General features: G+C 34.9%; 1 protein-coding gene across 1 annotated transcript; it reads left to right on the top strand.

Annotated features, from left to right (window-relative positions):
* The first annotated feature begins 11,507 nt into the window (after window positions 1-11,507).
* On the top strand, window positions 11,508-12,044 carry LOC104906927 (uncharacterized). The gene has a single exon (XM_010695757.1). The coding sequence runs from the start codon at window positions 11,508-11,510 to the stop codon at window positions 12,042-12,044; it is 537 nt and encodes a 178-aa protein (XP_010694059.1).
* The last annotated feature ends 691 nt before the right edge of the window (window positions 12,045-12,735 follow it).

The raw sequence follows: 12,735 nt of genomic DNA, 5'->3' as shown, positions 1-12,735 counted from the left end.
ACCATGTTGACTTGGATTTTGGGACCCCATTGTCCCTCCTTGTACTAAAAAACCCAAATCAACCCCAAATCATATATACTTTTACGTAATTACCAAACATGCTTTTGGGCATTACCAAACCTAATAAGTGGAGAATGTTCTGCCAATAACAATTCATTCACATTACTCATCAAAGCAATCCTATGGGGATTGCACAATCATGCAACTTGGTCCAATAGGCCCAATAGCTCATGAAACCTCTTTAACTTGAGTTATGGGATTGGGCATTACCAAACCTACTAAATGAGGGATGTTCTCCCAATCACGATCTATCCCCATTACACATCAAACCAATCCTATGGTGAATGATTGGATGATCATGCCATTAGGTCCATTACGCTCAATAACTGACCATACTTCATGGATTTGAATTTTCGGCCCCCATTATCCCTCCTTGTACTATTAAGCTCAAATTAACCCAAATAAGACGCTTTTATGAAATGACCAAATATGAGATTGACCATTATCAAACCTACTAAGTAGAAGATGTTCTATCAATCACAATCCAACCCCATTACTCATTAAAGAAATCATATGGAGATTGGACAATCATGACACTGGGTCTATTACGCCCAATAACACACCAAACTTCATTGACTTGAGTTTTGGGCCCCCATCGTCCCTCTTTATACTAAAAAATCCCAAATCAACCCAGATATGATGCTTTTAGATAATTTCCAAACCTACTAAGTGGAGGATTGGATGTTCTCCCCATCAGTTTCCATTCCCACAATTCATTAAAGCAATTTTACGGGGATTGGACAACCATGCCACTGGGTTCATTAGCCCAATATCTCACCAAACCTCATTGATTTGAGTTTTCGGCCCCCATTGTCCCTTCTTGTACTAAAAAGCCCAAATTAACCCTAAAACAAATTAAATGATTTTAGGTAATTAGCAACACATGGGTTTGGCATTATCAAACCTACTAAGTGAAAGATGTTCTCTCAATCACATTACGATTCATTCCTTTTAATCATCAAACCAATCATATGCAAATTGGACAATCATGCCACTAGGTCCGTTTAGTCCAATACCTCACTAAACCTCATTGACTTGAGTTTTGTGTCTCAATTGTCCGTGCTTTAACTAAAAAGCCCAAATTAACCCTACATCATATAGTTTTACATAACTACTATACATGCTTTTTGGACATTACAAAACCTACTAAGTGAGGGATGTTCTCCCAATTAGAATTCCTTCCCATTAATCATCTAAGCAATCCTATGGAGATGAACATTCATGCCACTGGGTCCATTAGGCCTAATATCTCACCAAACCTCACTGACTTTAGTTTTTGGCCCCTATTGTCTCTCCCTGTACTAAAAAGCCCAAATCAATCCTAGATGAGATGCTTTTAGGTAATTATGAAACAAGCTTTTAGGCTTTATCGAACATAGTAAGTGAAGGATATTCTCCCAATCATAATCCATTCCCATCACTCATCAAAGCAATCATATGGGAATTGGACAATCATGCCATTGGGTCCATTAGGCCTAATAACTCACTAAACTTCATTGACTTGAGCTTTGGCCTCCCATTGTCCCTTTTTGTACTAAAAAGCCCAAATGAACCCCAGATCAGATGCTTTTTGGAAATTATCATATATGGGATTGACCAATATCAAACCTATTAAGTGGGGGGATATTCTCCTAATTCCAATCCATTCCCATTACTCATCAAAGCAATATTGTGGGGATTTTACAATCATGCCACTAGGTCTGTTAGGCTCCATACCACACCAAACCTCATTTATCTTGAGTTTTATGCCCCCATTGTCCCTTCTTGTACTAAGAATGCGAAATTAACCCAGATCAGATTTTTTAGATAATTACCAAACCTCATTTTTGGGTAATACCAAACCTACTAAGTGGAGGATGTTATCCCAATCACAGTATATTCCCAATACTCATCAAAGCAATCTTATGGGAATTGGCACTAGTAGGATAATTGCTAATTATGATGGTTGAATTGCGGCGGTTTTACCCATACCAATAATAAAGCGCGTCAAAATAGAGAAAAAATCAAAATGTAATTTGTTATTGCGGTTTTGGATGGAAGCCGCAGCAATATAGCTCAACAGTAACATTTCAAACTGTTTTGACCAATTTTGATGAAATCTATTGCTTTAATTGCTTCCCAGATTCGCAACAATAGATTAAAATATTTTTTTTTTAATAATGTATAAACTATAAACTAAACCGCAATAATAGACTCTTTTAGTTAATAAAAGAAGACGCGCCTAATTAGGATTTTTCTCTCTCCTCTTAGCCGTTTTTTCGTATCTCCTCACTATCCACTTTATCCTCACATGACACTCTCCTCTCATCCTGTCGCTTTCTCTCAGTATCCTCTTCCTCTCTCATCTTCCACTACTTCGCTGCCTTCAACCCTCTTCATATCTCATCGTCCAATGATACTTCGCTTTCAACCATCGTCGTCTGTCAGATCTCAAGTGCGTCGACAGCCATCATTGTCCTCGAATTTCGGTGACATTTTCAGCCTCGCCGCCTTCATATCTCAAGTGCATCGCCTCGAATTTTAGCCCTCTTCCCTCGCCTCTTCGTCGTGACTTCACGTTCGCCGCCTTCGCCTCGATTTCCTAGTCTGTGCCGCCTTCAGCCGCACATTCCTGGTCTGTGCCACTCTTCGTCGCACATTTGTTCGATCTCAGTTCATTTTTTTATTATTAAAATTTAGATCGAAATTTCTTTTTCAGGCCTCAGATTCTCTCTCAATCTCAGTTTATTTATTAGTTGAATGTGATTTTGATTTTAATTTTGATTTCATTGTCAAACTTAAACTGAAGAAGATAATGTTTTTTTTTTAAATATTATTTTGAATGTCTTAGTTAGTTGTGATTATGATTGTTGAATTTCTATGATTTTCTAGAGGTTTAATTTGGTTTGTGTTTACGCTCACTTTGATGAATCTAACAAAATATAGTTGAGGATTTTCATTTTTTCTATTCGATAGAATGTTCTTTTTTTGTAAACATTTTTTAGGTTTAAAGTTTGATGGCAAAGTGCAAAAACTTTTTTTTTACTTTTACATGTACTTTTTGCTGCAGTTCTGGCTAAAAACCGCAGCAATAGATTTACCTATTTACAATTTTAACTAGTTTTAGGACCCGTGCATAATGTACAGGTGTATTTATCGCTTTATAACATCAGTAAATTAAGTCACATAATAAGAATGAAACGAATTATACAATTTCATGAATTCTAAATGTAACTGTGGTAATGAGCGCACAATACAATTTTTTTAAAAAAAGCGTTTAACTCAAACTATATGTTTGTAAATACTTCCTTGTAAACTACATTTGTTGTACTTGTACACACTGTGTTCATTATCAAAGAGGAGGATCTTGAGACCTTTTTTGGGCTATGTTTAGTTCACCTGAAATTTTCTGATCTGAACTTATCTGATCTGATCTGAATTTATTTTTTTGATCTGATCGGATCTGATCTGAACTGATCTGATAACAAGATCTTATCTTTTAGATTTTTCTCAATATATAAGAAAAAACATAGTCATGTGGGGTCTTGTTTGATTCGTCTCAATGAGTACTTTATTAATATTCAATTATTATAATTTTTACTAATATGTAATGAAAGATATAGTGATTTTTAAATATAAGCATGATCTGAACTGATATGATCTGAACTTATTTTTTCTGATCTGATCTGATCTGATTAGATCTGAAATAAGCAAAAATAAGGTGAACTGAACATAGCCTTGCTCATAACTCTGGACACGACAACATAAAATTGACCATGGCTGAAAACAAGTCTCGGGAGATACAGGCCTACATGGGACAAAGATTGTCCTTGACTTTTATTTATAGTCATAGCAAAACAAACCATCAAATGAAACTGGCGTCTCTGTAATCTGATAGGAAATTTGGTCGAGTCAGACGGAGTGAGTGTCATTCTTGGGATAAATACCTTTTCTCTAACATTACTTCCAGAAATAACATTTGCTTCAATAACACGATTGCCTAAATGTTTAATTACTAACCTCGAGCCATTACATAATTCAAGTGTTTGATCAATATTCCTTAGAGACATAACTGGCGTACCAACCTTTAATCGTATGTTATGATTCAGGAGACTGGAGCATCTTATTGTATTACGGAATTCAGTATAGTATATTTCATATACTCCAAAGTTATCCTCTTCTTTGCTTATAGCGTCCGGATTCAAATACACTTTCTCTTCCCCGTGAATGGTAGATAGAACATGATCATTGACTATCTCCACTATCTCATTTGTTGGCGCCAAAATTGCTCTTTCTTGGAAATATTTAACTTCCCAAATATGGTCATGTATTATTAGTTATTAATAAGGTGATGATTAGTTATTAATAAAATCGTGAAATACAAATTTAAAAAATAAATCCGATGATTATGTATTATTTTAAAATTTCATATCATGAAATGACCGAAATTATCATTCAATAAAAAACAATATTTGTTAATAAAGTAGTAAATCGTATATTGTAGTAAATCGTAATTGTAAGGTAGTTTAGGAACAATAACTAAAAACTTCGAAACATATATTAGATTGATGTTAAGAAAGATACAATAAGGTAGTCTAAGAACAAATATACTAAAACTAATAACAACAAACATAATCTAATAAAACATAAGAAACGACTAAAATAAAGATCAACTACAAATGATTAAAGATACTACATTAGTTTTTTCAAAGGCTTCATTAGTCATAGATTGTGAAACACCATTTTCAATCATCACCTTTCTCCAATTCATCACGATAATATTTAACAATATTCCTTGCTTCTTGAGAAACAAGTTCAATTTGGTTGCGAAAATAGATTATTTGACCAATATAACCCATGGTTACCTTTCCTTCATCTTCTAATTTACGTAATTTGTAACATGCATTAGAAAATTTCTGATAAATTGTCGACCAAAACTCTAAAAATTCGAAAGTGGCATCATTAACTTCTACCATATGCTTAGCTATTTTAGAATCCATTGAGATTATGTGCTTAAATTTGAAAGATTTGAGAATAATAGATGAAGTGCTTTGTAAATGTATTGAGTTGATATTTAGGAAAAACAAAGAGGAAATTCGCCTCATTTATAGAAGAGATGGCCGAATTTTTTTTAGGGCAAATTTATTACATGTTGGTAGAAGTAGATATAGCATTCATAAGGATTGACCAAGTGTGGTCAAAATTGAAAATGACATTGTTGCATGAAATACACATTAGGTAGATTTTTTTAACACTTTTCAAAGTATTGAATAAGTTGGAAGACATATTAGTTGGTAGGGAAATTTTAAATGATTTTTTCGGAATGTTGATAATTATTTAATTTTTTAAAAAAATTGCCTCATTTGTATATAACATAGCCGAATTTATTTAGGGAAAATGTATTGAATTTGGGTAGAAGTTGGTATGGTATTTATAATGATTGACCAATGAGAGTCAAACATGAAAATGACCAATTAATATATAGGTGGAAGTACAACATAAATTTTGTTTTTATTTGATTGACATTTATATGAGCAATATTACGTAATTAAAGATCATACAATGTCAAAAAAATCGGACAACTAGTCACTCTCATTTGATAAGTAATCCAACAAAATGCTTTATGTGGTTGGTATTACACCTCCATCGTTCATGTTGATTTCTATAAATGGATATCGACATACGAAATGAGCTCGTTCAGGATTGCAATGAAGAAAATGTAGTACCATATATTCTAAGTCAATAAAAGTCCTAGAATCTCTGATTGTAGAGAATACATACTCCGTCATATACCAACTATCCGAATAAAAATCTTCAGGATTCGTAACATTGTTGCGAACATTATAGAATTTTATATGATCGGAAGGAAACATTGTTAGTTCCATACCTTCATGATCAAAAAAATTAGAACGTTCCACTTTTGAATGCCAAGTCTTTACATATATTGGTGAAGTAGCTGAGTTAAATGAACAATAGTCATTCCCCGTACCATAAAAAATTAATGTACACGTTTTTTTAAGAATATAACTTGTATAGGATGTATGGAAAATAAAAGATAATAAACTTATTTATAGTGAAAAAAATAAAACGATTTTCACCGAGGGTTGAAAAAAAAAGAAGTAAACATAATGTTATTATAAAATAATTTCCGTATTAAATATAAATTGAGTCAATTTTTAAAATCACATTATTTAAATTAGGAATGATTTTGATATATGTGATCAAATTGAACATGATTAATGAATTAAAATAATAATAAAAAATATAATTAAGTGATATTTTCCATATTACAGGTTGATTGAATCAAACCCTAAAAGACTATACTAATACTAAAAACGAATTTATTTTTCCCCCATAAGTTAATAATGAAAGATAATTTCCATAAGTTAATATTCAACTCCTAAAATCATATAATCCAAATTAGGAATAATTTTGATATAAATGATCTACTTGTATATGTTTGTTTTTCTTTTTAAAACGAAAAAATACAATTATCGATTTATTATCATATTTACAGCTTGATTGAATCAATTCGTAAAATTACACGATTCAAATTAGGAATACATTTTTCAATGGTTGTCAACTTGCACATGATTGACTATTATAATTTATTGGAGAGTAGATTAATTAGGAAAAAGTGTAGAATTTCGGCCTTTACATTATGGTGCAACAATCACACATTTATTTTTAAATTTTTCATACCGTTTTGATAGGTTATATTTTTCCAAAAATAAAAAAAATGATTCTATAACGTATAATTATGAAAACGTCCTATTATTATCACTTATATAACTAAAATGAAAAGTTTTTCTCAAGTTATGATATGCATATTATAAACGAAATACACTACTTATATTATGTCATTCAAATATTATATGACCATTATATCATTACCAAAACAATTTAACAAACCGATTTGTAAGACATACAATAAAGGCAACAACAAAATATATTCTATTTTACCATAACCGAATAATACATAATAACATGAAAACTCATTGAATATAATCGATTAGTACATTGAAAATAAGAAACCAACATTTTGAACAATTACGATTAATACTAACAAAGGTTATTTTTTTTGCTAGATAATTTAGTAGTAGCTAACAAATACATCTTGATACTCCACTTCTCAATAAGAGATTCCAAATACTCAACGGTACACTTTGCTTCTTTGGTAGCAAGTTCAATAGCATTACGAAAAGAGATGATCATAGTAATGTAACCCATAGCTTTCTCACCTTCTTCTTATTCTTCTATTTTATTTAAACTTTGAAGACATGTAGTAAGTTTATCATCAACCATGGACCACTGGTCCAAGAATTCGAGCATAACATTGTTAACCTTTTTCACATCATTGATACATTTTGGATCCACTAGAAGATGATACTTTGTATATCTTAAATTTCTAAAATATGAAACGTGAAATACGGTTTTTTTTTTTTTTTTTAATTGTAGCTGAAAAATATTTTTCAAGAACCCGTTATAGCTCTCCCGGTGCACGGTAAGGTGATATTGCTATCGTGCACACTTGAGCCCAAATGGGCCGGAAAAAGAAGGCAACGGCGTCGGTAAATGGCTCGCCGGCACCGGTTCATCTTCAGGTTGCAATACAGGTTCTATTAGAGTAAAAGAGACAACCACTGAAGCTCAAAGCAATGGAACAATAACCGTGAGTACAAAGGAGAAGGAGGTATGCTTAGAATCTGATGGTGGTGGTTCGGTAGCTGGAGTTCAACACCAGGAAGTAGCTCAGAACAAGCGGAAAGGATTCACTGGCAAAAACCGAATGGGTGAACAAGGTATGGGTTTAAGTTCTGTAGCTCTAATGGTTATTGAGGGTAGACAAGTTGCTAGATTGGATAAATCTGAAACTGAAAGATTAAGTGAACAATGAAGGAATGCTTTGATCATATATGTAGTAGGGCAAAATCCTATTATTACAATGCTTGCGGATTATATGAAAACTCAATGGAATGCCAAGGTGGAGCCAACAATTTACAAACATGATGAAGGCTATTTCATTGTTAAAATGGGAACTCAGGAGGATAGGGATGCTATCCTGTATGCAGGACCTCACATGTTCTTTGGTAAACCTATGATTGTTAAACAATGGGTATCTGATTTTGATTTCCATAAGGAAGTGCTGAAAGTGGTCCTAGTTTGGGTTAGACTTCCTAACCTTCCATTGAATTGCTGGAGTGATAACTCACTTAGTAGGATTGGGAGTCTATTGGGGGTGCCTATTTATGCTGATGAATGTACTACAAAGGTACTGAGGGTCTCTTTTGCTAGGATTTTGATTGAAATGGATGTTACAAAGGAAATTCCTAATCCAAATGGAAGGGTGTTTAAACAAAAAGTGCTGTATGATTGGTTACCTGCCTTTTGTCATAAATGCCAAATGCTGGGACATAACAGTGACAAAACCATCCCCAGGAAACCTACTAAGCCTGTTCAAAAGTGGGTGCCTAAGAATGTAGAGCCTCCTAAGAAAGTAGTAGCTAGTACCTCTGATAATCTTGGTGCTCCTCTCTTAGTAGTAGATCCTAGTTCTACTGGTGATCCTATTAAGGAAGTAGAGCTAAGTATTGTAGAGACTTTGACACCTGTTACTACCCCTGAACCTGTGCAGGGAGGGGAGGAAAAGGAACCTTGGAAAGTGGTTACTAGGAAGTCTAAAGGGAAACAAGTGTCATTCCATTATGCTAGGACGGTTAATTATTCTCAAGACCTAGGGAAAACTGGGGGTGCTAGGGGACCTAATCCCTATTTATCCTAATGAATCTTGTTGCTTGGAATGTGAGAGGTCTCAATGACCCTCTTAAAATAAAAGAAACAAAGATTTTCTTACAGCAACATCAGGTGGAAATTTGTGCTTTGTTTGAGACTAGAGTAAGGGAGCAAAAAAGCTAAGGTTGTTCAGAAGAAATTTGGGGCCAGCTGGGAGTGGGTGAGTAATTATGATTACTCTCCCAGAGGTAGGATATGGATAGGATGGAAGCCTGGAATAGTTAGCATTAATGTACTGAGCATGACAAAGCAATGTGTTATGGTTCAAGTAGTAAACCAAATTAATGAGCCTGCATATACACTTGTAGCTGTGTATGGGCAACATACTATTGCAGATAGAAGACAACTTTGGATGGATTTAAGAAGAATGATGGAAGAAGCAGTGGGGCATTATTTTATAATTGGTGATTTCAATGCAATCTTCCAAGCATCAGATAGGGTAAATGGGGCTCTTGTCAGTGAAGCTGAAACTAGAGACTTTGCAGACTTTATTCTGGACATGGGGGTAATGGAAGCTCCTAATACAGGAGCTTATTATTCTTGGAATAACAAAGCTATTGGTGAAAGAATCCTTAGTAGAATTGACAGGGCTTTTATCACAACTGATATATTAGTCAAATTTCCAGAAGTTATGGTGAAGTATCTTCCAGAGGGGATTTCAGATCATACTCCACTGCTGGTAGGGTTTTGTTCAAGGCATGAAGAGGGTGGCAGGCCTTTTAGATTTAATAACATACTTGCTGAGGATGAGAAGTTCTTAGATACTGTAAGGGAGGCTTGGCACTCTACTAGGGATCAGCATCATTTGAAGAATGTTTGGAATAAGCTTAAGGCAGTGAAGAGAGCCCTGAAAACTTTGCACCAAAGGCAATACTCTCATGCTCATCTTAAGGTGCAAGAATATAGAAACATCCTAGCTGATGTCCAAGCTAGGTTGGCTAATAGTAATGAAGTTGAGCTCCAGGTGAATGAAAAGGAGGTGGGGCCAAGCTTAGGCATTGGTCTAGTGTGGAAGATAGTATTGAGGAAAAAGCTAGAATCCGCTGGCTTAGGCTTGCAGATGCTAATACAAAATTTTTCTTTAATGCTGTGAAAATAAGAAAAGCCAGGAATAACATTTCAGTAATTCAGAATAGCCATGGTGAGATATTGACTGTAAAGGAGGACATTCAAGCAGAGGTGATAGACTTCTACAAGAATCTTATGGGCTCTTGTGCTAATAGGCTGCCAGGTATTGACCTCCAGACTATAAGAGCTGGGCCTCAGCTGGACACTGATGCTAGGGTGAAGTTGAGTGGGGATGTAACTCATGAGGAGATTGATCATGCTTTATTTTCTATAGATGATAATAAAGCACCTGGTATTGATGGTTTTAATGCAATGTTTTTCAAGAAGAGCTGGGAGGTTACTAAAGCTGATGTGTATGCTGGTGTGGAAGAATTCTTTCAAGAGTCATTCATCCACCATCCTGTTAATATCACAACTCTTACCTTGATTCCTAAGGTAGCTCAAGCCCTTCAAGTCAAAGACTATAGGCCTATAGCTTGCTGTTCAGTACTATACAAAATCATTTCAAAGATTCTAACCAAGAGACTTCAAGGGGTGATTAATGAAGTGATTTGCAACTCTCAAGCAGGGTTCATTCCAGGGAGAAACATTGCAAATAACATAATGCTTGCCACTAAGCTTATCAAAGGTTATTCTAGGGCCCATGTCTCCCCTAGATGTGTTATAAAAGTTGATATAAAAAAGGCTTATGACTCTGTTGAATGGAGTTTTTTAGAAAGAGTTTTGGCTGAGTTGAGTTTCCCTGACAATTTTGTGAGATGGGTAATGACATGTGTGAGGGGGGTTTCATATTCCATTATGTTAAATGGTACTCCCACTCCACCTTTTCAAGCAAAGAAATGATTAAGACAGGGTGACCCCCTCCCCCCCTTTTTATTTGTTGTTTGTATGGAGTATCTGAGTAGGTGTATTGGGGAATTAAAGAGTGATCCTGACTATAATTTTCATCCCAAATGTGAGAGGTTGGCTCTTACCCACCTTATGTTTGCTGATGACTTGTTGTTATTCGCAAGAGTTGATGTTAGCTCTGTAACCAAGATCATGGCTGCCTTCAATAAATTTTCAGAAGCTTCAGGCTGGTTGCAAGCTTAGAGAAGAGCAATATTTACATTGCTGGAGTTGGGAACCATGAAGCAACTCTCCTTGCTGAAGCTGTGCAGCTGCCAATGGGAGAGTTACCTTTTAAGTATCTGGGTGTTCCCTTGGCTTCAAAGAAGTTGAACTTTTCCCAATGTAAAGTTCTGGTGGACAAGATTACTGAGAGAGCTCAAGGGTGGATAGCCAAGACTATATCATATGCTGGGAGACTTCAACTAGTGAGAAGCATCCTGAGCTCAATGCAAAATTATTGGGCTCAGTTATTCACCCTTCCCAAGAAACTTATAAGAGCAGTTGAAACTGTTTGCAGGAAATTTTTGTGGACAAGGAAGACATTGGAGACTAAGAAAGCCCCTGTTGCTTGGACTACTTTTTACAATCCAAAGGTGGCTGGTGGCTGGAACCTCATCAACATGGAAGTTTGGAACTAAGCTGCAATTGTGAAGCTGTTATGGGCTCGTACTTTCAAAGCTGATAAGCTTTGGGTCCAATGGGTAAATGAATATTATATGAGAAGGAGTGATATCTTTTCTGTTGCCATTAGCAACAGTATGTCATGGAAACTTAAGAAGATAATTCCAGCTAGAGAGTTATTACATCAGCTGGGAGGATGGAACTCAGTAGTCCATAATGACAAATATAGCATTAAGAAAGCTTATAAGCTATTGATGGGGTCATTTGAGAAGGTGGAGTGGAGCAGGCTTATTTGCAATAACAAGGCTAGTCCCAAAAGTAAATTTACTCTCTGGATGGTATTGCAGAACAGACTTCCTACAGCAGATAGGCTCAGTAAATGGAACATTCCCAGCTCTATTAGGTGTAAATTATGTGAAGCTGAAGATGAATCCATTCAGCACTTGTTTTTCACCCGTGATTATGCTACAACAATCTGGAAGGTATTCATAGCAAGATGCATTGGGAATACCAGGCTCGTTCTTTTTGTGAAGAGGTTAGGAAGGCCAGGATCAAAGCTCGTGGGAAAAGATGTCAAGCTAGGCTCTATGTTAGGCTATTTTATAGAGGCTGTTTATGCAATATGGCTTTGAAGGAACAATAAAGTGTTTAATGATGCTGTAGTTCCTGCTACTGAATTAGTTAAAGAGATTATATTTAGGACTGCATGTAATTGTCCTGAGAATGAAAGAACTATGCTGGTTGATTAGTCTGTAACCTTTAATGGGGTTGGCAGATTTGAGATGTGATGGAGGACTAGGTTGTAAGAAGCTTATTTGGCTTCACCTTATTTTTTTGGTTATTAATAATAACTTTGAATTGCCAAAAAAAAAACATACGGGTTTTTTTTAGAAGGAACAAAATCATTTTTTTGGAGGTGATGGAATGAACAAAGAAAGACCAAATAGATCTTTATATAGACCCAAATGAAACCGATTGTGCTAGGTTAAATTTATTGCAATTTGGTAGGACAATGCAATTAACTATGTTAGGTAGATTGTTAGCTAATGAATTTGGACCAAGCAATAATGTAGTCAAAGGTAGACAATGTATCAATACATGAAACTATAATTACTTTGAAAGTGATGAATTCAATTATTGTTGAACATGTTAATACTCAAAATAAAATGGTAAATGATAGAGAATCTTAGTTCAATATAATTGCCATAATTGGACATTATTCGAAATTTGAATAGCATAAAAAGAAATACAATAGCAAAGAACATTAAAAATTATTGTTTCTCAAAAATACATTATTCGTTTCATTAGAAATATAATCAAGCA

This window comes from Beta vulgaris, chromosome 3 (genome assembly GCF_026745355.1).
Source record: "Beta vulgaris subsp. vulgaris cultivar EL10 chromosome 3, EL10.2, whole genome shotgun sequence".
Lineage (NCBI taxonomy): Eukaryota > Viridiplantae > Streptophyta > Magnoliopsida > Caryophyllales > Amaranthaceae > Beta > Beta vulgaris.
Note: the sequence above shows the minus strand (reverse complement) of the source record. Positions and strands in the feature narration are given on the sequence as shown.

What these genes read in the sequence shown, in the direction of transcription:
- LOC104906927 (XM_010695757.1), top strand. Translation starts at nt 11,508, where the DNA reads ATGAGAAGGAGTGATATCTTTTCTGTTGCCATTAGCAACAGTATGTCA.